This window comes from Sus scrofa, chromosome X (assembly GCF_054392235.1).
Source record: "Sus scrofa isolate SSC_HxYL_T2T_F1_AM1 chromosome X, Sscrofa_HxYL_maternal_Yorkshire_Landrace_v2.0, whole genome shotgun sequence".
NCBI lineage: Eukaryota > Metazoa > Chordata > Mammalia > Artiodactyla > Suidae > Sus > Sus scrofa.
Genome location: NC_139401.1, coordinates 124,880,107 through 124,907,472, shown reverse-complemented (window position 1 = coordinate 124,907,472; position 27,366 = coordinate 124,880,107). Strand labels below are relative to the sequence as shown.

At 43.0% G+C, this 27,366-nt stretch overlaps 2 protein-coding genes across 3 annotated transcripts in view; both read right to left on the bottom strand.

Annotated features, from left to right (window-relative positions):
• LOC110257749 (uncharacterized) overlaps window positions 1-27,366 on the bottom strand; it is a 643,664-nt gene that overhangs the window by 520,029 nt on the left and 96,269 nt on the right. The window lies entirely within an intron of this gene.
• HAPSTR2 (HUWE1 associated protein modifying stress responses 2) lies at window positions 11,018-12,435 on the bottom strand. The gene has a single exon (XM_003135429.5). The coding sequence runs from the start codon at window positions 12,189-12,191 to the stop codon at window positions 11,361-11,363; it is 831 nt and encodes a 276-aa protein (XP_003135477.1). The 5' UTR covers window positions 12,192-12,435; the 3' UTR covers window positions 11,018-11,360.

Genomic DNA, 27,366 nt, shown 5'->3' with positions numbered 1-27,366 from the left:
TTGAGTATGAAAAAGAGCGTTTTACCAGGAAGAAAGAAAAAAACTACTCAATTTGAAATTCTGCACTGATTTCAGAGGTTTCAGGTTAGAACACATTTTTGGAAATAAAAAACTGACTAATATGAAGAAATTACTCTTGCCAATGTCAAGTAATGACCTGCCCCATGCAGCTATGTATATTTAACTTCACCAAATAAACGTCCTCTTCAGCTGCTGGGTGTAAGATTATTTTTTGGTAAATGAAATTATATTCTAATCTCTCCATTGAAGCTCACTTTTTGAACCAATGGAATATTGTTTTACAATGTGAATATTCCCTTTATAATTTATCTATTGTTAGTAGTTGGATTTTTGTTTACTAAGTTGCTTTAACAGATAGCTAGACTGCATATCCTTATCTCTGGGCACTTGAAGGATAGGGCTTGGGGGAAGCAGGAAAGCAGGGTAGGAGCAAGGTAAGGACACTGGCCAGGAAGTCAAAAGACCTTGGTGGAATCTAGCTTCTCCATGTACTAGCCAAGGGACGGTGGCAAAGTCAGCATATCTTTCCGGGGCTCAATTTCCTTACCTGTAATGATGTCACATAAACAGACCCTGAGAATCTAATGTAATCATCTATGTGAAAACACTTGGTAAACTGTAAAACGCTAGACAAAGTTGATAATTAATAATAACGATAAAATGCCCTCTACTCTCCCTTCCAAAGCCTACAATGGGAATTATAATCAGTGGCTCCATAACAGGAAGGTCTCATATCAAAGAACATAATCTTTTAAAATTGAACTATAGTTGATTTACAATATTGTGTTAGTTTCAGGCGTACGGCAAAGTGATTCTGTTTATGTATATATATATATATATATATATGTATATACACACACACACATATGCATATATGTATGTTTATATATATTTCTGATTATTTGCCATTAGAGATTATTATGAGATATTGAATATAGTTTCCTGTACTATACAGTAAATCCTTCTTGCTTATCTATTTTACGTGTAGTAGTGTGTATCTGTTAATCCCATACCCCTCATTTATCCCCCTCGCCTCCCTTCCCCCTTGGGTAACCATAAGCATATTTTGTATGTCTGTGAGTCTGTTTCTGTTCTGTAAATAAGTTCATTTGTATTATTTTTTTGATTCCATGTATGAGTGATATCATGTGGTATTTGTCTTTGACTTACTTCACTTAATGGGAATTTCTCTAGGTCCATCAAAGAACATAATTTTAATCAAATAACCTATGTTTGGAGCCCTGGCCTGAAAAGGAAAAGCATACAGTCAGGTGACATCAGAAAAGCCACGTTGGGCTGGAGCTAACTTAGCCTGTCTCTGGCACCGGCAACAGGGGGTGGTTGTGGGGATGAAGAATAGCTTCGCTCCAGGCTGACTCCATTGAAAAAATGTGCGCAGAAAATCCCCAGGTGATTTGATCAGCGAACTTCAGCTCTGTTAGGAGCTGTTTCAAATTTGATCCTGTAGAGTATGTTGGGAGTAGCTCATTAGATTAACTGACTTGAAAATACTGATCCTTCAAGGCCCTGTTGAGTTACCTCTTCCATAACCAGCCCCTGAATCTCTTCAATTAGAATAAACCTCTCCCTAGCCTGTGCCCCAAATACAAGTGGTATCCCTCTAGTAGCGGCACTCATTCCAATTTAGTTTATCTTAGAATTTGTGTGTGTGTGTGCGTGCACACACATGTGTGCATATGCCCTTGTGTACTGCTTCACTCACAAGAGTATCATCTAAGCTCCTGAGGTCAGGAACCATGTCTTGGTCATCACTGTAGATCCTTCGAGGCACCTACACATGGCCTTACACATAACAGTTGCTCTGTAAGCACTGCTGACTGTTAAAGGGAATGAGAATTGTGCATTTACTGTTAAGGGAAGTGTTTCCTTTTTTTCCTGTGCCCTATCTGCTTCAAAGTTTAAGGTGTTCCCCTCCTTACTGAATCTTATAATTTGGGGGGCAAGTCCATGGAGTAACAGCTGACTGTAGGCATATTTTTAGAAAAATAGAAAAATCAGTATATAACATAAGAATCATAATTGCTGTTCTTGAAAGAACAATGGTCAATGATCTCAGATCTGATAGCAGGGACTCCCACTCTAGATGGAGCTGAGTATAGCCGTATAGTTAAATCCCTCAAGGGAGATCCGTGTACTTGAGTTATCATAAGCCTCCACCCCAACTGGAGGTAGATATATTGTAAATATAAAACACACACTGGGTTTCAAAGACTTAGTACAAGATAGTTAAAATAACGTAAAATATCATTTTTATATTGACTGCCTAGTGAAATGAAAATATTTTGGCTATATTGCATTAAATAAAATATATTATTAAAATTAATTCACTTTTTTCTTTTTTCATGGGCTACTAGAAAATTTAGAATTACATATGACTTGCATTATATTTCCAATAGAAAGCACGAAAATTGGACCCTGCCCCCCAAAAGAATCTATTCTTAAAACCTAATGGCTAATAATGAGCACTTCCACCATCTCCTCTTGAGGCCAAGAGGACCCCCCAAACCATCGGACAAAAGCACTCATACAAGGCTACATTTTCATCTCCAAAATACCTGACTCTGTCCAAGCTGGTACGAGTAGGAGGTCCAAATAAAAGCCTTCCAAGCAGAGAAGAGAATCATAAAATTTTTCAAGAGTTACAAGTAACTAAGAAAAAGCATTCTCGAAGTTCCTGAACAAAGAAACCTCAATATTTACCAACTTGTACTGACACGATGCCACAACAAACCAAAAAGGTAAAATAAAATACAAATGCTTTGCATGAGGTAGCACAGTGCCTTGCATCCTAACAATGTTTGTTGAATTGAATTGAATTTGGAAGAGGCTGTCTAATTGGATTTGATCTCTTTTTAAACTGAAGTCAATGAACCAGGGTATGTCCATACACAACACTGAAGCTCTCCACTGAGTCTATTAACATGTATTCACGGTGGATGCTGTGCTCCCTGGGCCCTTTATATAACAACTACTGGGATCCTTGCTAGAGCACTAGCTGCTTCAGAGCAGAACTGGGTAGAAACGTAGCCTTCATTGTAATCAACACCTTCTTCTCTGCAAGTTGCACTTAAAGCAGGAGCCCTCCTGTGGCATGGCCCCTGGGGACAGTATCATGATAGAGCCGCCGACTATTACACACACCTGCGGCAGTTAAATTTTATCATCCACGAAGATTTGGGCTCCATGTATAAGGCACAGGTAGCACTTAAATTGGAGTATTAAAAAGAGACTTGAAGGAACAGGAAGATCTGATTAAGTAGATGGGGGACCATTTCGCAATGTACATGTACATCAAATCATCATGTTGTGCACTTTAAATATCTTACAACTGTATTTGTCAATTATACCTCAATAAAAAAGAGAAATGAGGGAGTTCCCGTCATGGCTCAGTAGAAACAAATCCGACTAGGAACCATGAGGATGCAGGTTCGATCCCTGGCCTCGCTCAGCGGGTTAAGGATCCAGCGTTACTGTGGCTGTGGTGTAGGCCCAGTGGCTACAGCTCCGATGCAATTCAAATCCTAGCCTGAGCACCTCCATATGCCTCGGATGCAGCCCTAAAAAGACCAAAAAACAAACAAACAAACAAACAAACAAACAAAAACAGAGAGAGATGAGAAGAACCGATTTTCAAGCAAAGGGAATGTAAATACTGAAAGAAGAGCCCTGTTAAATTGCACATAATTCCACTTAAAGCACGAAAAGCTAAAAGCGGTATCAACAGGTCTCTTCGGTTCGTTCAGTGAAATATAAAGAGAAAAACATTCAGCCCGGACATCGGACACTGTGAACTGAGACCACGCAGCTGACGGATCGATCTATTTTCAATAGGTTGTGTTCACATCCTCAGGCACAGACTCGGTCTGCGACTCTTGCCTTAAAAGAGGCCAACCCCCCGACAGTAAAGCGGAGATGGTCACAGTGACCCCGCAACCCCTGTTCAAACTTGACCCATAGCAGGACCCTCTTTACGCTGGGCTGTTTTGAATGAGACCCCAATCCATTTACGTATTTTCCTAGTCGTCTTTATCACCTGCTTGTGTACCACTGAGCAGTTTTTGAGGAGACAAGCCACTATTACAATGTTGTCAAGGCCCTTCTCGTTTTCTAGTTCAAATCCTTGTTCATGCTGTTTGCTAAGTACTTGTTCCCTGTGACAGCTTTCAGCCAAACAGAACACACTGAATGCTGCATTCCAGACCACTCTGTCCTGCTGGGCTCCGAGCGAAACAAGCTCTTCAAACTCCATCATGTGAACTTTTCACAAGGAACAATCTCCCTCAGACAATTCCATTCAGAGATACTATCCGTGAAACTGGGACTCGGGGAAGGGGTGACATCACAGGCTTCCCCCCCTGGCCAGGGTCATGACCACCAAAGTTGTATTTAAGAGGCTCCCACGTGGTTTGACACATGATTTTCTTAATGATCTAACATTTCTCCCAACTTTCCCATAAGCTTCCAATTTAAGATACTCACACTTAAACACCAAATGGGGGACCGGTGTCAAGAAAGCTTGGGATTTCGAGAAGTAAAGAACAAGAGAGAAACTTGCAACCAGGGTCTCTATTAGGGATAGGAGAGTAAATGTAAGACACGCTATCTAATAAATGCCACATGTGAGAGATTGGGGCCGTGTATTAGGAATGGTAGAAACACAAAGTATTATATCCGACCAAGAGGTTGGAAAAACCAAAACAAAATAATGGAAGAAAGCAAAGATGGGAAAAAGTTAAAGGAACTGGAGTTTCTTTAAATGTCCAAAGCGGAGAGGTCCTGTTGTGCCTCAGCAGCTTAAGAACCCGACTAGCATCCATGAAGATGCGGGTTCAACCCCTGGCTTCGCTCAGTGGGTTAAAGGATCCAGCATTGCCGCCAGCTGCAGTGTCGGTTGCAGACTTGGCTCCCATCTGGCGTTGCAGCAGCTGTGGTGTAGACCGGCAGCTGCAGCTCCATTTCCACCCCTGGCCTGGGAACTTGCACACGCTGCAGGTGCAGCCCTGAAAAACAAAAAACAAAGTAATTTCACAACACTCACCTTGCCACAAGATTTTTTTTTTTCGTCTTTTTGTCTTTTTAGGGCCACACCCACAGCACATGGAGGTTCCCAGGCTAGGGGTCAAATAGGAGCTACAGCTGCCAGCCTACACCACAGCCACAGCAACGCAGGATCCAAGCCACGACTGCAACTTAGACTGCAGTTCATGGCAACACCGGATCCTTAAGCCACTGAGTGAGACCAGGGATTGAACCTGAATCCTCATGGATACAAGTCAGGTTCTTAACCTGCTGAGCCACAACGGACCTCATTGCTACAAGATATTAAACTCTTCTTCAACTCTCTTATTTAGAATCATTATCCCAGGAAACAACAGTTCCTCCTGCATGAATGGTAGATACCGGGTGACTGTTCTCCAAATGTCCTTAGGATAATTTGAAGCTTCTGGATTTATTGTCTTTCCCATTGTTATTTTATTTAAATATATCATTTAAAAGCTTTTGGTGAAATAGTTCCAAATTACCATTTTGCTGGACCTAAAAAATAATTCATGTGTCCCTGCTATGGCGCAGTGGGTGAAGAATCCCACTGCAGCAGCTTGGATCTGGCGTTGCTGTGGCTGTAGCGTAGGCCGGCACCTGCAGCTCTGATTTAACCCCTAGCCTGGGAACTTCCACGTGCCTGGGGTGCGGCCATAAAATAACAAAATAAAATAATAAATAAATAAATGTTCAAAGCCTAGGTTTGGAGATGAGAGTTTTGACAAATACAGGAGGATTATGCACTGAGATGGTTAGCTGCTGCCCAGCAGTCAGGCAGGAAAGCAAGCACACTGGGCTATATTCCTCGGAATCTGGGGTTTTCACAAAGACCTGCCTGAGGAAGGCTTTGGACTCTATGAAAAGATCTTTAAGATGAATAGAGCAGCTCACGGATCCAGGATGGTGCCTAATCCTGTCCTCACCAGAGTTGGGACATGTGGGCTCAGGGGCCTTCCAGGTCCCGCTTTAGTCCAGTGAGCCTGTGAACTCATCTCTCTGTGTAACATCCTCCTGCTCCACTTATTATTTTTCAGAAAGAAAAGTGCCCAAATAAGGGGGCATTTGACTGTAAAATACCCCTTAGGCATTCCAAATGGGTTTGTTTGGGTTTTTTTTGAAACTTCCTGACCTCCTAAGGAAGAAGGAACCAAAGGCGAGGTGATCCCTGCTGTCTGCTCACACATTCGCATCTTACAAGCGGGCCAGGCCGTCACCACCCGGTCAGTCCTCTGGCTTGGAATTTTTTCAACACAGCAGTTCTGATTTCAAGGGGCACATAGAGCTCATTCGGTCAGACACCAGATGATCCAAATGAGACTATCATGGGAAGAAGGTTATCGCTATCACTGCCTATTGAATTAAATCACAGATCAGCAAGTGCCAGAGAGCTTGGGGAGACCTTAAAGATCATCGAATACAACTGACTCCTTTCTTCACAGACCAAGCAAAATACAGGGCTGACTTATTCAAGGTCAGTTATTGGGAAAGTCAAGGCTTGAGCCAGGATCCTGGGTGTGCTTGCCACTGAAGCCTGAAACAGGACAATCATATCTACAAAGGAGAAAGAACACTGATAGCTCTTCTTACGCTACACTTCGTTGGGGAAGCACATTTAATGCCTGACAGTCTAAAACTGCTCCTCCAAAGTTTTGTTTTGAGCTTTTCTTCCCACAACATAATTTTAGGACCAAAATAAGCCTGTCATTCAAAAATATAAAAGTGGGTTGTAATGTTGACGCTGTCTTTTCAGCCTACACCTGCGGTGATGGAGATTCTCACACGACGCCAGGGGAGAGACCCTCTTGGGATGAAACTTGATGGTTTACGGCCCACTGGGGCAAAGACACAAACACGGCAAGGAGAATGAAGTGGAAACTTTGCGGAGGGGCATTTAACCCCAACTTGGAAGGGCAAGGAAGGTATCAAAAAAAAAAAAAAAAAAAAAAAGAGGTAAAGCCTGAGGTGAGCTTCGAGGCCGAGTGGGAGAGAGGTAAACGAAGAGTTTAGGGCAGGGCTTTAGAGACCAAGGAAGCAACAAGGTAAAAGGGCCCAGAGGCCAGAGATGGGAAGAAGTTCAGGGAACTTCAAGCGGTCCCATTTGGCTGGTGGCTAGAGTGCAGTGGTGGTGGCAAGGGGTGTCTTATGTTCCCTGAATGCACGACTCCAACCGTTCCCCCAAACACGACGGAGGAAAGAGAGCACACTTGCCAGCAGAGGGGCTTCACAACAGTACCAGTTTCCTAGCTTCACCTGATCATCAACTTATGAATTAAAAGGTCATACACAATATAACCGAGGGAGGCACAGTGAAGTGAGCATCTGACTGGAACCTGGTATGGGGTAGGAGTCTCACCAATAAGTCACTGCGGCCCTGCCTGGTGAGGTCAGTTGTCCCATTTGCAAGCCGAATAGTTAACCCTGCCCCAGGTCCCTCCTGGCTCAAAATCTGGGGAGGACCCCACCATGCACATGCTTCTGGAAGAGATCTGTAAACCTCAGAGCCCCGGGCTGATTAACAACCCATCCTCCCCTGACCTTTCCTCCATCATTTTGCCACAAAAGGCAGTGTTTCCTAACTCTCAGTTCAGAATTTTGATTTGGAAGCAGGGGCCTAGTGGATAAAATACTCAGCTAGAGGTCAGGAAACCAAAGTCTTCTCAGCCTCCTATAAAAGAACAAAAATGAGGAAATTTCACTTAAGTTTGCTCTTCAGTCTTCTCATCTGTGCCCCTAGAAGAGAAATGCATGCAATATACAAAGTCATGATAAGAGTAATATGTACAAATGGGGGATCCCCTTTAAGCCTGCACAGACAGTTCACCAACAAAGATCAGCCCCTAGAATCAATCACAAATCTCACAATGGGGTCCCTTGGTTGCTGACCTCACTGTGCATCACAATTGCTTCTGGGCCCCTCCCACCGAGACTGCAATTCACCTGGAGGGAGCTTCTGGAGCTGCCAGCCTCATAAGCAACTCAGGGAATCCTCGAGGGGGGCAGTCAGGGGCTGACCACACTTTGCAAAATGCTAAATCTAACAGTTAAAGGCACGCCGGGAAGAATCATCTAGAAACTAGAGCATGGGCTTCAGGTGCTTTTCCCGGGAGTAGGTAAACAGAGAAAGGGAGAACAGCTATAACCGGGTCTGGACAGGGCTTACTCATCCATTCATTTAATAAAAATGTATTATGCCCATGGATCAGGCACTGTTAGGCCCTGGGGATTACAGAAGGAAACAAGACAAATGAGGTCCCCGCCCTCACACTGACATGCCCTCTTATAACCCTATACCTACCTGTTCAAACTGCTGCAGTTGCTCAGTCAGTCCTGTAGCCTCACCCCCCACTGCCCCCTACCAGTGCCCCTGTGATTCCACTGGAGAAGGGCCCTTAAACACAATAGGCAGGAGAATAATAAACAGCACGGATCTTTTCTTTCTTCAACACTAGCCCTCTGGAGTTCCCGTCGTGGCTCAGCGGGTTAAGAACCTGACTAGTACCCATGAGGATGTGGGTTCGATCCCTGGCCTCACTCAGTGGGTTAAGGATCCGGCGTTGCCGAAAGTTGCACGTAGGTCACAGAGGCAGCTCGGATCCGGTGTTGTGGTGGCTGTGGCTGTAGTGTAGGCCAGCAGCTGCAGCTCCGATTGGGCCCCTAGCCTAGGAACTTCCACATGCTGCGGGTGCAGCCCTAAAAAGAAAAAAAAAAAAAAAAAAGTCCAGCCCTCCAAGAGATTCTGCAGCTGGAACCGAGGGCTTTCTCTGCCTTGCAGCAGTGCAGGACACAGATGAAGGTGCTTGCTACCTGGTATGATTTGAGGTGTGCGAGCGTGAGGGAGCAAAGGCTTCCCAGAGAGCCTTGTCAGGTTAAACATCTCCACAGTCCGGGTTAACCACATGGCAATGTCCCCAGCAAAGAGCATCCTACAGGGTTACCTCGGCTGGCCCCTGCTCCAGCGACTCATCTCTCTGCTGGACAACCAGGCACCCTGCCAGAGAAATGTTCCTAAAGCACAGACTGGGTGGTGTCCCCTCCTGCCCAAGGACAGAATCTAAAGTACTGGGCCAGGCATTTGAGACCCTCTGGACTTTGCCTTCCCCCGCCTCCCCTCCACCCAGTACCTGGGAGTACCTACTAGGCTGTCTTCCTCCTTCTCAAACTTTGTGAGATGTCCTTCTCCTGCTAGTATCCCCTGTGCCCCCCCGCCCACCTATTTTTCTGGGCCCAGTTCAATTGCTGCCTCCTCCAGAAGCTGTGACCAGGAAGGCCTCTGTCCTCTCGATTCCTCTGTATAGCCGCCGGGTGCTTTGCGTACAATTAGAAGTGCTTTCTGGACTAATTTATCTTCCAAGCCAGGTTGTGCTCTTTGAGGATAAGGATTGTTTTTGTGGTTTTTTTTTAACATCCCTTCTCGGCGCCTAGCACAGTGCCTGAGTAAGTGCTTCCAGAGTACCTCAGTAGTAAGCTTTTATTCTATTAGGGAATTCAGTTTATTTTGTTGTATTATTTTAACTCATTGGTCAATTACCAATCTATTTCGAATTTATTCCTATTCCAAAGGCCACACTAATAAACAAAAAGAACTCTTTGATGTGAACCTAAAGGCAAGGCACTACTCTTCTAGCTCTACTATTTTATGCACTGGTTTTGGGAGAGCCTGGGACAATTTGGACATTTTCACTTCCCCCCACCCCTTCCGTGACCTTACTTCCACCTCCTCCACCCCCATCCCACCCACTCTACCCCTTTCGTCACCTCCATTCCACCTCAACCCCTATTCAGAACTACTTTGGCCTTTTAGCGTCCCTGGGACTTTTACTTCCAAATCATTTCCATCCTTACCCTTCTTCTCATATCCTTTCAGGCCAGAAGAGGGAATCTTTCACTACTCTAGCTGAAAGGTGCGTCCCTCAGGCGGCGTTAGGAGCTACAAGGCTGCCCTAATATCCAGAGTGATGATGCTGAGTACTCATGAGCTAAACACACTTAAAATTAACATCAGATCTGGGGTATTTAGGTAAGTTTCAACTATATAACAGTAGTTTCCAGTTCAATACAGATTCTACTTTCTGATTTCTAAATTGACCTATTTTCCAGCTTTTTCTAAAATAGAGTGGATTTTAATGTTTTACTGATTTTTATTTATAGACAAGAGAGAACACTTACGGAGTACCTTTAGGTGCCAAGCATTGTGCTAGATACTTGAAGTATGGACCTCTTCTTATCCTGACAACGACCTTAGGGGACACACCGTTCCATTTTACAGATAAAAAACCGAGGTCAATAGACATTAAGTGGTTTGCCCAAAATCATGCAGTGAAATGTGTGGGGCCAGAATTCTGCTGTTGATCTCTTTAAAACAAAGCTCATGCTCTTTTAATTATATCATGCTATACCCCGAAATAAAACCCAGTAGTTCATTCCACTTCGGCCTCCACTCCAAACAGAGATCACCAAAAAAGATACAACCTCAGGAAAGGGAGCTTTATATTCCCAAGAAAAACGAGCACCACTGGGTCACCAGGAATTCCATCTTTGATCTCAGAATCTCAATTGTTGGCTTAACTCCCCTAAAAAGAGCATTAAATTGACTCAATATCAAGCATTATCTGCCCAACCGTGATGGCGCCTCTTTACCCCATCGCACAGTCACCAGAATAACTATTAGAAGAAGAAGAAAAAAAAAAAAAACCCTCACAGCCTAATATGTACACTCTGCACAGTTTCTTCCTAGAAATTAGGTGCACGGTACAGTGGAGCAAAAACGAAGGACTCCAGATTTCACAAGGATGTCATGTTTTACATTGTGATAAAATGTAACTGAACCAGCAAAAACGGTTAAAGCAAACATCAAAGGACAAAGGCTAAAAGCATCCTATAACCAAGCAAACACCTGTTAGTCCTTCCCCTTTTAAGTCTTTCAAATAAGGTCACATTTATTCATTCAACAAACATTTATTGAGCACCAGCAACTGCGCTAGATGCTAAGGAATATAACTGTGAACAAGATAAACCGGGTTCCCGCTTGACCGGATACTTCTGCGTTAAATGGTCTTGCTAACTACTACAGGATACTTGTTCTCTGCTAGTTATCACGGGAAAGTCAGAGTCACACGAGGCCTCTTCTGGAATACTTTTAAAGTTTCTTTGTGGCAAACTGATAGAAATCTTTGTTTAACTTAGAGGGAGAAGAGATGGTCAAGTGCCCTTTTCCACAAGCGTGTGGACGGCCGAGTTGGCTCGCGAGCAATATGGCGGCGGGCGACCCGCCAGGCCGTTTAGACCATTCGGTTGCGCTTGTGGCTTGGGGAGTCTATGTCGCCATCGCCGCACTGGGCTGAGGTGCGCTTGCGGGTCCCCCCACTGTCCAGGCGCAGGGCCAGGTCTTCTGGGTCGATGGGGTTCGAGTCGTCCTCGAGGAAGCTACTTCTTCGGCGGCCACCGCCGGCGACGCCGCTGGCCTGAGGCGGCGAGCCCGGCGCGCCGGATCTCACGCTGATGCTCGCCATGGCACCGCTGAGGCCGTGCAGGGCGATGGCCTCGTGGAACGGCTGCAGGTCGACGTCCACCGAGGAGCTGGACTCGGTGGCCGCGGCCTGGCTGGCGGCCCCGGCGGGTGGCTTCGGCGGCGTCCTCGGGGTGCGGGGCGGCGGAGTGGCGGGGGGCACCTTGCCACACAGAAAGCTAATCAGATCTTCGCGGAGGATGGTGCTCCGGCCCTTTTTCACCCATTCCAGCACATCTCGGATGCGACGCTGGTGGCCAACCTGGATGCCCAGGTCAAAACTTCGTTGATGGGCATCCCCGCTCTCTTTGTAGAGGCTGGTCACAGCCATGGCCGCATTCTGGAAGGGGTCCCACATGGAGAGTCCTGGCTGTTGGCACCCCGTATCCTTGTAGAGCTGGGCCACAGCGGTGGCTGAGATCTGGAAGAGGTGCCACAGCTTCTGCTGCTCGCTCCTGAGCCCCGCCGCCTCAGGGGCCGCCTCCTCCTGCAGATCGGGGGGCAGCTCCTCTTCCTGCTCGGCCTCGGCCAGGCACTGGCGCTCCCACTTAGAGAACCAGGGCTCCGCGACCTCGGCCTCGCCCTCCTTCGGCTGCTCCTCCATCCTCCTTCTTCTGGCCGCTCCTCTCCTCTACCGCTGCCTCCTCCTCCGCCTACTCTTGCTCCTCCACCTCCACCTCACCTCCACTTCCGAGCTCCCCTCCTCCTTCTGCGGCCGCCGCCGCCGCTACTGCCGCCGCTACTGCCGCCGCCGCCGCAGACCGCCGCTACCGCCACCGCCACCGCCTCCTCCGCGTGCGCCGGCGGGCGGGAGCGCGGGCGGCGGGGCCCTAAGGCCAACTGTTCCGGCGCGCGCCGCCCGCGGCCCTGGTGCACGCCCCGCCCCGCCCCGCCCGGCCCGGCCCGGCCCGGCCCGGCCCGACCCGACCCGGCCCGGCCCGGCCCCCGGCTACCGCGCGGAGACAACTCCGCAGCCGCCGGCGCCGCCTCGCTGCCCCCTTCCGGCCCCGCGGTCCGCTCCTACGGCCCCCCCATGGCGCCGCGGCCTCCCCGCAGCCGCCGCCGCCTCGGTCGTCGCCGCCGCCGCCGCGGCCCCGCAGCTCGGCCCCAACCCCCGCTCCGCCGCCGCTGCCGCACCGGGAACTCGAAGGGGGGCCGGCTGAAGCGCTGCCTCAACGCGGCGCTTGCCTACCGCTTGGCCCCCTTTTCACACATTTTTGAGACTTGTCGGCTTCATCCAATGAGCTGATCAAATTTTACATCCTATGTTGCCAGAGAGGATTATGGGGCAACTTCATGGTGTCGATCACATCCAGGGCGCCGATCCGGGAAGGCCGGGGGGTAGAGTGGAAAGAGCACGGCCCTCGCGAATAGGCAGGTGGTGGGAATCCCGGCGATGCCCGCCACACAGTAGGTGCCCAAGGGGTGTTTTCCGTGGATCGAAGCAGTGATTTTGTACAGGAAAAAAAAAAAAAATCACGTCAGCCATTCGCCCCCTCCCCCCCCCGCCCCGCTTCTCGGGCCTCAGTTTCCCCAAGTGCCCAACGAGGTTGTCGGACGAGGTCTCTGGAAAGCACTCCGATCGTTGATTTAGAACTTTACTGCTGTCCCTGGAAAGCACCTCTTCCGGGCTAGTTGCATACTTAACCAAATTCTAAGAGTTACGGTTAGAAATGACATTGATTTTTTTCCCTCAGTATTCTTTCAAGATTTTTCGTCATACAAAAAAAAAAAAAAAAAAATGGGTTGGGGGTTTCTGTATGGTCTACTTTCAACCACTGAAAATTCCAGGATGAAGTAGAAAGAGGGAAATAAATAGGAAATGAAATCCCAAACGCGGGATTTTCTGCTCTAGTGTAAAATGTAGTACGTTTTAGGAAAGGAAAAAAAAGTTTATCTAATTTACAACACTCTAAAAATTCTAGCTAGTTAAAGCACCATAATAATTCCAAAATTAAGCTAAAGCGGTTTCTGATACTGAAGTCTTTCCTTGGGTTCAGTAACAACGCCTTGTAATGATGCAGCCCTTTTTCAGAGCAGACAATTCCAGATCAAACTGTATTAAGAGAAAAAAAATGATCACTGAGCTAAGAATAACATGAACATGGGAGGAACTAATGTGAAATTTCTTTAATTTAGGAGAAAAATCAGGGTTTTGCAATTTTTGTTGTAGAATATTTGCTGTCTTCCAAAGATAAAGGAAGCTAAATCTTCTAGCAAAACATGTTTAATAATCCCCAAGTATGGAACTTAGTCTATAAAATAAAATGATCTGATCATTAAGCTTTATCATCTTCCTTAAAAGAAATACATGTTTCTAAGTTAACTATAAAAGAGAAGAAGAAGAAGAAGAAGCGGGGATTGTGTCCTTTCTCTGCAAACCGGGCTTTTTCACGATTCATTAAACCCTTTTACCATATGTGTAATTGGACTCTTCTCATTTGCATGAACGAAGGATGAGGCAAAAGACCTAAGATCAGCCCAAAAAGAGAAATACGTTTCTCATTCTCCTATCTGAAAAAAAATATATATGGTAGGAGAAAACTCCAAGAAGGCAGCGCCTCCTCCCCCCCCACCACCCACATATACCAGCCCTGAAACAGTTCATGGCCAAGGAGATAGCAGGTTTGCCAAAGCTTTAAGATTGCCCTGTACACGGTGCCTCACAGTTATTATCAGAGGCACATGTTTTTAACTTGGACTGAAACGACCGGCAGTAGGACACCATATCCTATTTTCTCCCCTCATTTTTGATTGGGTTAAAAACCAAGAAGAAAGACTGCACTGTCTTTGAAAGAGCACAACCCTCTGCTTGAGCTTGAGTTGTCTGGCTGGTATCCTCCATTCAGTTGGTTTCAGCACCTGATTAATTAGTTAATTAGTACTTAGAGCTGACTAGCCCCGGTCGGCAATTTTCATGCCCTGCATGGTGAAATGTTGAATCCAGCATTGAAATTTCTGTGTCGCACACCCTAATTATTATCACCCTACTACTTTTAAAACCATCACACCAAATTATTATAATAGACAGAGGCAGACGACTGTGTGGGAATATGTTCTTTATGAGAAATAATGGTAGACGTAATCAATATTTTTCACTGTTGCCCTTAACACATTTAAATAAAACAACTGAACAGGAAAAAATTCTAATTCAATTAGCCTCCAACTCCTTCCATAGAGAAAATAATTTGATATGAGAGAGAAATCAGAAAAATCGCACCAAAAATTTTCAATGTTTTATCACTTTCCCAGATTGCAAGGAGTGTGTTTACAAGATGTCCTATCTGAGGTTAGTTTTGTTCCTATAGAAGTCTAAAATGTCAGGACTATTAAAAAGAATAGAAAATAGAAACTAAATCAACCCCACCCACCCAAATAAAAACCAAGATCATTTTACCTAACTGTAAGGAAATGATGCTATCTGTGTGTGTTTTGGGGTGGGCATATTTTTGATGTTTAAAATACTGACATGGTTTAGGAATGAGTGTTCTATGGGGAAAAAAATATTCCTTGGCTGCTGCCCCATTCTTCCATAGATTTGATATTGTGGCTAAGGTTAACTATCAACTAGGAAAAATTAGTTTTAGGAAATAAGTTAGGACACAAACCTAGGAGTCTAAGTTTTGGCATTTCTCAACGTGCCATTCCCACAGGGGACGCAGTATGTCAATGATTTTCAATATTATTGGTAGCTATTTTCACCTGAAACAATCCTTATAGATCAGTAGTGAGTTGCCTGTAATTGTAAGAGCTAAATGGTACACAAAACTGGATACACAACCACACAGATCAGTAAATGGGTCGGACTGAAAGCAAAAGTAAACACCAACCTTAGGAAATGAAAGAAGTTAAAAGATAAGTGTTAAGGACCTTATTCTTTTTGGAGAATAAAACAAGATTTAGTAGCTTTCCACTTAATTTAAATGAAAAGAATCACTACCTTACATATTGCAGTGATAATGTAATGGGGAAAGAAAACAAAAAAGTCTTTGTACAAATGACACCTCCTATAGTTGTTGTGAAGAAACTTTTCCCCTTGGTATCTGCTAACAAATTCTAATTAATGCTGCACATTCCTTTACTGAAATCATTTAATGCGTAACAAGGGGGGTAAAAAGAAATGCTGAATGCTCGTGATTGCCCTGTTAGAATTATGGGAGTGAAAGCCTGGGGCCCCAAACTTACTGTCTATTAAAGCCAAGCTTTGAAAAAGAAATGCAACCTACAAAAGCTGTCAATCTCCCTTGCCCCTAAAGCCTGGGTTCACATGGATTCAAGTGACAGCCCTCCTCCCCCATGCACAATACATCAATCTGTCTCTCCCACAAGCACCCACAGCCCATTGTGCTGGCCGCAGGTGCCTATTATGGCACCCATGGCTGCCTCCCACAGCTCCGCCCCTGAGAAACAGGAACTGCAGACAATGGAGCCCTGTGGGAAGACAGAGGTGGGTGTTGGGAGGGATAACAGACAGATGGTAAAGGGTATAGGGTAGTAAGGTAGTTTCAAAACAAATGTCAAACATTCAAAATTATTGCTTTCGCGTGTCTCCCCTTTTGAATTGCCTTTGCTTCAATCACCATCTGCCATAATTATAAAAACACTTACCTGTTATAATAACGAATATTTGCTCCCCTTTGGGGTAGCTGTGGAGAGGATGACCTTCAAGGCTCTACTCCTCCTATTTAGCACTCTAGGTTTCTCAAGGTCACAGACTGAGGAGTTTTAGTTAAGTGACACCACTAGACCACAGAGGGGAAAGAAAGCCTATTTCTAATTTTTTTTTTTTTTTTGGCAAGGTTTGTCATTCCCCTTCGAGTTGAGTTTGGGGCTCCTTCAAGGGCAAAGGTTATCAAAACTGGTTACTTTGGGTAATATCTTTGTGAAATTAAAGTATGATAAGACTTCTCACAAGTGTCACATCAGGCAGGTGGAAATTCTTAGGCCATGTCTTTTCTGGTAAGGAGTCATAAAAGGAGATGAGGTGCATTTAATAATAGAACTACTGAAAGCTTTTGAGTCAGCCTCTTTTCCTATTTCCAAACATGTTGACAAAAATAAGTAAAATTGTAAAAAAAAAAAAGTTACTGAACACTATTTACATCAAGTGCCACTATCAGAAAAAGCACATTTTAAAATTTTCATTTCATAAAATGTCACTTGTCTATGGTGTTTTTTAACCTTCTGAGTTATGGACTAATTAAGAAGCAATAAATGGAAGAATTAAAATATATTCCCAAAACACATATATTCATTCAAGTAATTTGATTTAGTTGCTTTTGCCCTTAATTTATCATCTTAATAGACCACTTTATTCCTGCTTTCAAGATAATTTGTCATATATTAAAACCAAGCAAACAATAATTTCATCACTACTAGTACTACCTGTCTCAAACAAAAAGCACCCAATGAAAATCTGGCACAATTATAAGTCATGGTCAAGAGGACTGGTGACTTGTTGGGATGAGGGTACCGCCAAAATAATGCCAACGGCCCAAACCAGCCAGTTTTCCTGAAGCAAACAAGAGGGTCTTGGTTTGCTGTCAAAAACTACAAACTAGGCTTTAACTAGGGACTGTCAGGGATCCAAGTGAGCTCCTGGCCAAGGAGAGCTTAATTAGCAGAGTTGGTTTGGGTTTTTGAATTACACAAGAAAAACAACCAATACAGTATGAAAGCATACAGTGGTCTAATGTAGCACAAAATTCACTATTCCATTATGTGTGTGTGTAGTGATTTTGCACATGTCATTAACAACTTAAACTTAGATTTTAAACATTATTTTTGTGTCCATTACTAGAACATGTTTCTTTTGTTTTCTCCTTATGCATCCTTTTCGAGATTTTAATGTACTTATCACCAAATACAAATATGCATGCCCCCTTTTTTTTCTATAAATAACAGCATACTACATCTACTTTTTTTTTTTTTTTTTTTACCTGAGATATCTTGGAGACCAATCCATATCAGAACATTAAGAGCTATTAGGGCATACTTCTTAAATGTGAATAGTTTTGAGTCATATTTGGTATTTGTAAAAGTTAAGACTAGGTGAACAATGGAAAAGTATGCCATTCCAATATTTAGCCACCAAAGTGATCAAGCCATTCGGAGGCTACTCTACTTTCTCCTAACAATGATTGAAATAAGCTTTCCATTTCAAATGCTCAGAAATTAGTACAGCTAACTCCAATTATCCACCCAAATGGGAGCCAGAGAAAATGTGGAGGAGACAGTTGCAGATAACCCATAGATAGAGCTGTTGTTTGAGATGCTTACATAGAAAAAACATTTAAGATATTTATTGGTAGGGTTTGTGAATTGTTTCTACAGCATCCAAAATATTCAGAGTTCAAAAGAAATTGCTCAGGCTTCCCATTTGACCCATTATTCCTACTTCTGGTATCTCACAAAAATGACTTTGCTTAATTGATTTAAGAGATTAAAAGATGCCAGGTTTTAGCTATAAAATTAGTTGACAAAGCACAGTCCTTTTACCTGGGCTCCATTACCAAGTTCTTTTACTTCTAAATGTTTTGTATGAGGCTCTTGAGACTATCCATTTAAAAATTAAGAGTTTGTTGGTTAAATCCAAGGTTTTAACTGTCAGACAAATCTCGGTTCTAATCTTGTCTATGAAGCTTGAAAGTGGTATGATTTTAACTTTTCTGATGCTGAGTTTTCTCTAAAATAGGCATAACGGTAGTACCTTCCTACAGGTTTGTTGTAAAGATTAAATGAGCCATGCATTCACTCATAAAACAATGCTTGGAACATAGTAAGTCCTCAAAGAACAGCACTTATTACTATTAATGATCATAAGAGTTATTGGGCTTTAAGGATTAAATGGCTTCTCAAATCTAACTGATGAGCAAAATCACCTGGGGGAAGTCTTTAAAAAAATACACATACCCCAGCCATACCTCCCCCAAAGAAACCCAAGTTGAACAGGTCTGTGGCAGTGCCTGGAAACCTATATTTTAGAGGATTCCAAAGGTCTGCTATAAAAGAAATCCCAGAGTTCTCTTGTGATGCAGTGGGCTAAGGATCTGGCCCTGTCACTGCAGCAGCTCAGGTCACTGCAATGGCATGGGATCAATCCCTGCCCTGGGAGCAACCCAAAAAAAAAAAAAAAAAAAAAAGAAAAAGAAATCCCAAGATGAGAACTCCTAAGCTGACCAAAAAAGCAATAGGTCATAATTAGAACAGGAAGCCAAGGGGCTCACTAAAGAATATCCTTAAGAAGGGCACAAATCCCATAATCAATCCAGGAGTACCCATCCTGGTCCAGTGGTTAATGAACCCAACTAGCATCCATGAGGACGAGGGTTCGACCCTTGGCCTCACTCAGTGGGTTATGGATCTGGCGTTGCCATGAGCTGTGGTGTAGGTTGCAGATATGGCTCGGATCCTGCGTTGCTGTGGCTGTGGTGTAGGCCAGTGGCTACAGCTGTGATTGGACCCCTAGCCTGGGAACTTCCACATGCCACAGATGCAGGCCAAAAAAAAAAAAAAAAAAAAAAAAAGACGTAATCAACCCATATAACTAAGAAACCAGGAGCTATTTATATGTGCTTATGCTTGACAATTAAAATGAAATACAATCAGGAACTCTGAGCAAAACAAAAAGCTGTATGATGATTCTAGTTCTAATGGGAAGCACCATTGTGAGCCACTGAAGGAGTTTAAGAAAAGATAATCCAGGGAGTTCCGGTGTGGCTCAGTGGTTAACGAATCTGACTAGGAACCACGAGGTTTCAGGTTCGATCCATGGCCTTGTTCAGTGGGTTAAGGATCCGGCATTGCTGTGACCTGTGGTGTAGGTGGCAAATGTGGCTCAGATCCCGAGTTGCTCTGTTTCTGGCGTAGGCCGGTGGCTGCAGCTCCAATTAGACCTCTAGCCCGGGAACTTCCATATGCCGAGGGTGTGGCCGTAGAAAAGACAAAAAAAAAAAAAAAAAAGAAAAAAGATAACCCAGGAGTTCCCCGGTGGCCTAGTGATTAAGGACTCAGCATTGTCACTGCTGTGGCTTGGGTTACTGCTGTAGTATAGGTTTGATCCCTGGCCCAGGAATGTTCACCCCCCAAAAAAAAGAAAGGAAGAAAGAAAGAAAGACAAGGTAATCTATTTGATTTTTTTTTTCCTTTTAGGGCTGCACCTGCAGCATATGGAAGTTCCCGGGCTAGTGGTGAAATCAGAGCTGCAGCTGCCGGCCTACACCACAGCCACAGTAATGCACCCATCTGTGACCTACACCACAGCTCATGGCAACTTAACTGGATCCTTAACCCACTGAGCGAGGCCAGGGATCAAACCGGAATCCTCATGGATACTAGATGGGTTCGTAACCCACTGAGCCACAACAGGAACTCCCAATCCATTTGATTTGGGCATTTGAAACAGCATATTTGCTTAGCACCACATGACTACATTTTTTTTCCTCTATAAGGTTCAACTACACTACCTGGTCCAGCTGTGAATCACATTTACATGGGACTTAATTTGGGGAATGCTGTTTGTTTGATTCCTTAAAGTTCTTATTTTGAGGTGATTATAGATTCACACACAGGGAGTTCCCGTCATGGCTCACAGGATAACGAATCTGACTAGCATCCATGAGGACGCAGGTTCGATCCCTGCCCTGGCTCAGTGGGTTAAGGATCCACTGTTGCCATGAGCTGTGGTGTAGTTTGTAGATGCAGCTCGGATCCTGCGTTGCTGTGGCTGTGGTATAGGCTGGCAGCTACAGCTCCTATTCCATCCCTAGCCTGAGGACCTCTATATGCCATGGGTGTGGCCCTAAAAAGCAAAAAACAAACAAAAAAAGATTCACACACAGAGAGATCCAGTTTCCCCAACAGCAACATTTTGCAAAGGTATAAAACCACATCACAGGCAGAATATTGGCTTTGATAGACTGGAGATGTAGCACGGTTATATCACTGCAAGTATCCTTCATGTTTCCTTCTTAGAGCCATACCCTCTCCCTTTCCACCCCTCCCTCCCTAATGCCTGGTAGCTGCAAAATTCTTTCCATTTTATTTCAAGAATGTATATAAATAATATAAATACAATTAGACACTGTGTAACCTTTTGGGATTGGCTATTTCCACTCAACATAATTCTTTGAAGATTCACCCAGGGTGTTCCCTATTGATGCAACAATTGATACAATTCACCTATTGTAACAATAGTTCCTTTTTACTGCTAAGCACTATTCCATTCTACAGATTAACCACATTTGTTTAACCAGTCACATGTTGAAGGATAACTGGGTTGTTTCCAGTTTATAAATAAAGCTATTACTAATAAAGCCACTCTGAACACTTGTGTACAGGTTTTTGTGTGAACTTAAATCTTCATTTTTCTGGGATAGGTGCCCAGCAGTAAAATTGCTGGGTTGTAGAGTGCTTGCATATTAGTTTTCTAAAAGAAACTGCCAAACTCTTTCCAGAGGGGCTGTTCCATTTTACATTTCCACCCTGCAATGTATAAATGATCCAGGTTTATTACATCTTCATCATTTGTTATCCTCACTAATTTTAGCTCTTCAGATAGATGCATAGTGATAACTCAGGATGGTTTTAATTGGGATGTCCCTAATAACTACTAATAGTAATTTTTTTTTGTCTTTTGTCCTTTTTGGGGCCGCACCCGCAGCATATGGAGGTTCCCAGACTAAGGGTCTAATCGGAGCTGCAGCTGCTGGCCTACATCAGAGCCATAGCAATGCCAGATCCGAGCCACGTCTGAGACCTACACCACAGCTCACAACAACGCTGGATCCTTAGCCCACTGAACAAGGCCAGGGATCAAACCCACAACCTCATGGTTCCTAGTCAGATTCATTTCTGTTGCACCACGATGGGAACTCCTGAACATATTTTTATATGCCTATTTACCATGTATATAATATCCTCCTAGGTGAAATGTCTCCATGCTTTTGCATTTTGGTTTTTTTAAATCAAGCTATAGATAAAAACACACTGAGGATTTAATTAGAGTAGTAAAACAGATTTCATTTTACTTTTGATTTTGCTATTTTATTTTTTAGTTTAGCAGTTAAAAAGCATGCACTATGTACCAAATTCACAAAGACTAACCTTTCCTGAGCAAGGAGTTCTGCCAGCAGTCTGGCCTTCAGACTTGAACTACAGCAATGGCTTTTCCCTGGATCTCCAGGCTGTTGGCCCACCTAGCCTCCATAATTATATGAGCCAATTCCTTAAAATAAATCTCTCTCTTCATATATACACATTCTATTGGTTTGTTTCTCTGGAGAACCCTGATTAATACACACACATGCACCCACGTGTGACACACTCATTCAAAACCAGAAACTCATCCTCATCTTTTTTTTTTTTTTTTTTTGGTATTTCTTGGGCCGCTCCCATGGCATATGGAGGTTCCCAGGCTAGGGGTCGAATCGGAGCTGTAGCTGCCGGCCTACGCCAGAGCCACAGCAACGCGGGATCCGAGCTGCGTCTGCAACCTACACCACAGCTCACAGCAACGCTGGATCCTTAACCCACTGAGCAAGGGCAGGGACCGAATCCGCAACCTCATGGTTCCTAGTCCGATTCGTTAACCACTGCGCCACAACGTGAACTCCCTCATCCTCATCTTTAATCCATTTTTTGCAAAATATTGTAAACAAGTGACTATCCAATCAGAGGGTACTGCTTCAATAAGTTATACTACAATCGGTGGTCATATAATAGAGGATTATGCAGACATCACATAGGTTGTGCTAATATAGAAATATATATATATATAAACATATGTATATATTAAATGCTTATATGTACCTCTGAATTTATTCTACTGAAATAAAAGCTGGTGTAAAGCTTTTTGTACAAAGGTGGTCGCTATGGTATTATTTGTAATAATGAATATAAAAATATAATAATAAAAATGTCCATAAATGGGAAACTGGCTAAATAAATATGGTATTCCCATCCAAGGGGATATCAGGCTGTTGTGAAAAAGAATGAAGCAGATCTATGTGAAGTTTGAAACAATTTCCAAAAAATATTAATGTGTGGAAAAAAGTGAGGAACAAGATAGCATGAAGCATATACTACTGGCCATATGTATTTGTGTGTGTGTGTGTGTGTGTGTGTGTGTGTGTGTGCATGCATATGCACATGTGCACGCACATAATCTGAAAGGAAACATCTAGAATAAATATCTGGGAAACGTGGTCCAGTCAAGTTGACACATAAAATTAACCTTCATAGTGTGTGTGTATGTGTAGAAAGCATATTTAAAGTCAGTGATGACTTCAGAAATTAGAAATCAGATGCTCCCAAAGCAACAGAAATAAAGCAAAAATAAATCAATGGGACCTAATCAAACTGACAAGCTTGTGTCACAGCAAAGGAAACCGAAAAGAAAACAAAAAGACAATTTACAGAATGGGAGAAAATAGTTTCAAACGATGCAATGGACAAGGGCTTAATCTCTAGAACATACAAGCAACTTATACAACTCAACAGCAAAAACGCCAACAACCCAATGGAAAAATGGGCAAAAGACCTGAAGAGACATTTCTCCAAGGAAGATATACAGATGGCCAACAAGCACATGAAAAAATGCTCAACATCACTGATTATTAGAGAAATGCAAATCAAAACTACCATGAGATACCACCTCACACCAGTCAGAATGGCCATCATTAATGAATCCACAAGTAACAAGTGCTAGAGGGGCTGTGGAGAAAAGGGAACCCTCCTGCACTGTTGGTGGGAATGTCAGCTGGTACAACCACTATGGAGAACAGCATGGAGGTACCTTAGAAAACTATCCATAGAACTACCATATGACCCAGAAATCCCACTCTTGGGCATCTATCCGGACAAAACTTTCCTTGAAAAAGACACATGCACCCACATGTTCATTGCAGCACTATTCACAATAGCCAAGACATGGGAACAACCCAAATGTCCATCGACAGATGATTGGATTCGGAAGATGTGGTATATATACACAACGGAATACTCCTCAGCCATAAAAAAGAAGGAAATAATGCCATTTGCAGCACCATGGATGGAACTAAAGACTTTCATACAGAGTGAAGTAAGTCAGAAAGAGAAAGACAAGTACCGTATGTTATCACTTCTATCTGGAATCTAATATAGGGCACAAATGAACCTTTCCACAGAAAAGAAAATCATGCACTTGGAGAATAGACTTGTGGTTTCCAAGGGGGAGGGAGTTGGGGTGCTTGAGGAGCTTGGGGTTAATAGATACAAACTATTGCCTTCGGAATGGATTAGCAATGAGATTCTGCTGTGTAGCACTGGGAACTATGTCTGGTCACTTATGACGGAGCATGATAATGTGAAAAAAAGAATGTATACATGTGTGTGTAACTGGGTCACCATGCTGTACAGTAGAAAATCGACAGAACACTGTAAACCAGCTGTCTTCCCTGATAAAAATTAAAGCACTGATAAAATATCTTTCATCTGTTCCCTCAAAGAAACTTAAATCCCAAATTATGTTTAAAGCTTTTCTCCTGTTCTGCTCCAACCAGCTACAGGGGCCTCATTCAAGTGTATGCTTGGAGTCTGGGACCTCATTCCTTGGAACTGATATAGATTCTTCAACATCTTCCAAATTCTATTACTTTAACCTCAGATTTTTCCATCTTTCCGAAGAACTAACAAACCACAGAGAATGTGGTAGCACGAGTTCTACACCCACAAAACTTTACCAAATGCCATGGTCAAATATAATTGCTGATACTCCTTACAAATAAGCACCATTTCTCTACAACAGTAGTTTTTCCACTTACAATTGAAGTCCAAAGGTTTGTTACCAAATGGAAATGAAAGAACCTTACTAAGGTACAAGTATAGAGAGGAAACAGAAGAAAAAAAAAAACAAACAAAAAGAAAGGAAAAAAAGACAGTTTTTTAAACAAATTGTGCTGAACAACTCAATATTCATAAGAGAAAATTTGAGGACTTTGCAGTAGGCAAAGATTTCTTAGCACACAAAAAGCATAAACATAAAAGGAAAAAAACTGATAATTTCAATTTCATCAAAATTTAAAACCAGATATTAAAAAGTTACCTTTAAGGATATAAACAAGCAAGCCACAGACAGGGAGAAAAATCATTTGCAACGCATCAGACATGTGTCCAGAATATATAAATATCTCCAATCAATTAAAAACTGGCAAAATGTCTGAATGGACACTTGACTAAAGACAGTATAGGAATGGCCAATAACCACATGAAAAAATATTCAAGATCATTATTCATAAAGATATATCACTATATACCTACTCAAATAGCTAATGTTAAAAAGACTGATAATACCACATAATGATAAAAATGTAGAGCATAGCATCTCTCATAGAAATTACTGGTAGGAATTCAAAGTGGTCCTTTGAATTCTTTGGAAAACAGTATAGCAAGACATTATATATAATCAATGCTGAAAAGCTGAAAGCATTTCTTTTAAGATCAGGAACAAGACAAGGATGTCCACTCTTGCTATTTTAGTCAACGTAATTTTGGAAGTCCTAGCCACAGCAATCAGAGAAGAAGAAATAAAAGGAATCCAAATTGGAAAGGAAGAAGTAATACTGTTTGTAGATTACATGTCACTACATAGAAAATCCTAAAGATACTACTGGAAAACTACTAGAGCTCATCAATGAATTTGGTAAAGTTGCTGGCTACAAAATCAATATACAGAAATCTGTTGCATTTCTATACACTAACAACAAACTATCAGAAAGAGAAATTAAGGAAACAATCCCATTTACCATCACATCAAAAAATATAAAATGCCCCAGAATAAACCTACCTAAGGAGACACAAAGACCTATATTCTGAAAACTATAAAATGTTAATGAAAGAAATTGAAGGCAACACAAACAGATGGAAAGATATACAGTGTTGTTGGATAGGAAGAATCAATATTGCTTAAATGACTATACTACCCAAGGCAATCTACAGATTCAATGCAATCCCTAACAAATTACCAAGGGCATTTTTCACAGAACTAGAACAAAAAATACTTTAAATTTGTATGGAAATACAAAAGATCCCCAAAAGCCAAAACAATCTTGAGAAAGAAGAATGAAGCTGGAAGAATCATGCTCTCTGACTTCAGACTATACTACAAAACGACAGTCATCAAAACAGTATAGTACTGGCACAAAAACAGACATATATGGGGAGTTCCCGTCGTGGCTCAGTGGTTAACAAATCCAACTAGGAACCATGAGATTGCAGGTTCGATCCCTGGCCTTGCTCAGTGGGTTAAGGATTCAGTGTTGCCATGAGCCATGGTGTAGGCTGCAGATGTGACTCAGATCCTGCGTTGCTGTGGCTCTGGCACAGGCCAGTGGCTACAGCTCCAATTCGACCCCTAGCCTGGGAACCTCCATATACTGCAGGAGTGGCCCAAGAAATCGCAAAAAGACAAAACAAACAAACAAACAAACAAACAAAAACAGACATATATGTCAATGGAACAGGATAGAAAGCCCAGAAATAAACCCACATACTTATGGTTAACTAATCTACCTCAAAGGAGGCAAGAATATACAATGAAGAAAAGACAGTCTCTTCAATAAGTGGTGCTGGGAAAACTGGACAGCTAATTGTAAAAGAATGAAATTGGAACATTCTCTAGCACCATACACAAGAATAAACTCAAAATGGACTAAAGATCTAAATGTAAAACCGGACACTATAAAATTCCTAGAGGGAAACATAGGCAGAACACTCTCTCTCTCTCTTTTTTTTTTTTTTTTTTTTTTTTTTTTTTGTCTTTTTGCCATTTCTTGGGCTGCTCTTGTGGCATATGGAGGTTCCCAGGCTAGGGGTCGAATCGGAGCTGTAGCTGCCAGCCTACGCCAGAGCCACAGCAATGCAGGAGCCCAGCTGCATCTGTAACCTACACCACAGCTCATGGCAATGCCGGATCGTTAACCCACTGAGCAAGGGCAGGGATCGAACCCGCAACCTCATGGTTCCTAGTCAGATTCGTTAACCACTGCGCCACGACGGGAACTCTGGCAGAATACTCTTTGACATAAGTTGCAACAATGTTTTTGGGGATCCATCTCTGAGAGTAAAGGAAATAAAAGCAAAAAGAAACAAATGGGACCTAATTAAACTGAAAAGCTTTTGCACAGCAAAGAAAACCATAAATGAAACTAAAAGACAACCTACAGAATGGGACAAATATTTGCAAATGGTGTGACTGACAAGGGCTTAATTTCTAAAATATACAAATAGCTTACAGAGCTCATTATCAAAAAACAAACAAACCAAAAAACAGGCAAAAGATCTAAATAGACGTTTCTTCAGTTTCTTCAAAGAAGACGTACAGATGGCCAACGAGCACATGAAAGGATGCTCAACATCACTAATCATTAGACAAATGCAAATCAAAATACAATGAGGTGCCACCTTACATCAGTCAGAATGGCCATCATCAAAAAGTCTACAAATAGGAGTTCTCTTGTGGCTCAGGGGGTTAAGGATCTGGTGTTGTCACTGCTGTGGCTTTGGTTACAGCTGTGGTGTAGGTTGGATCCCTAGCCCAGGAAGTTCTGCCTGCTGCAGCTGTGACCAAAAAAACTACAAATACTATATGTTGGAGAGGGCATGGAGAAAAGGGAACCCTCCTACACTGTTGGTAGGAATGTAAATTGGTGCAGCCACTATGGAGAACAGTATAAGTTTCCTTAAAAAAATTAAATTAGAGTTAACCATATGATCCAGCAATTCATTCCTAGGCATATATCTGG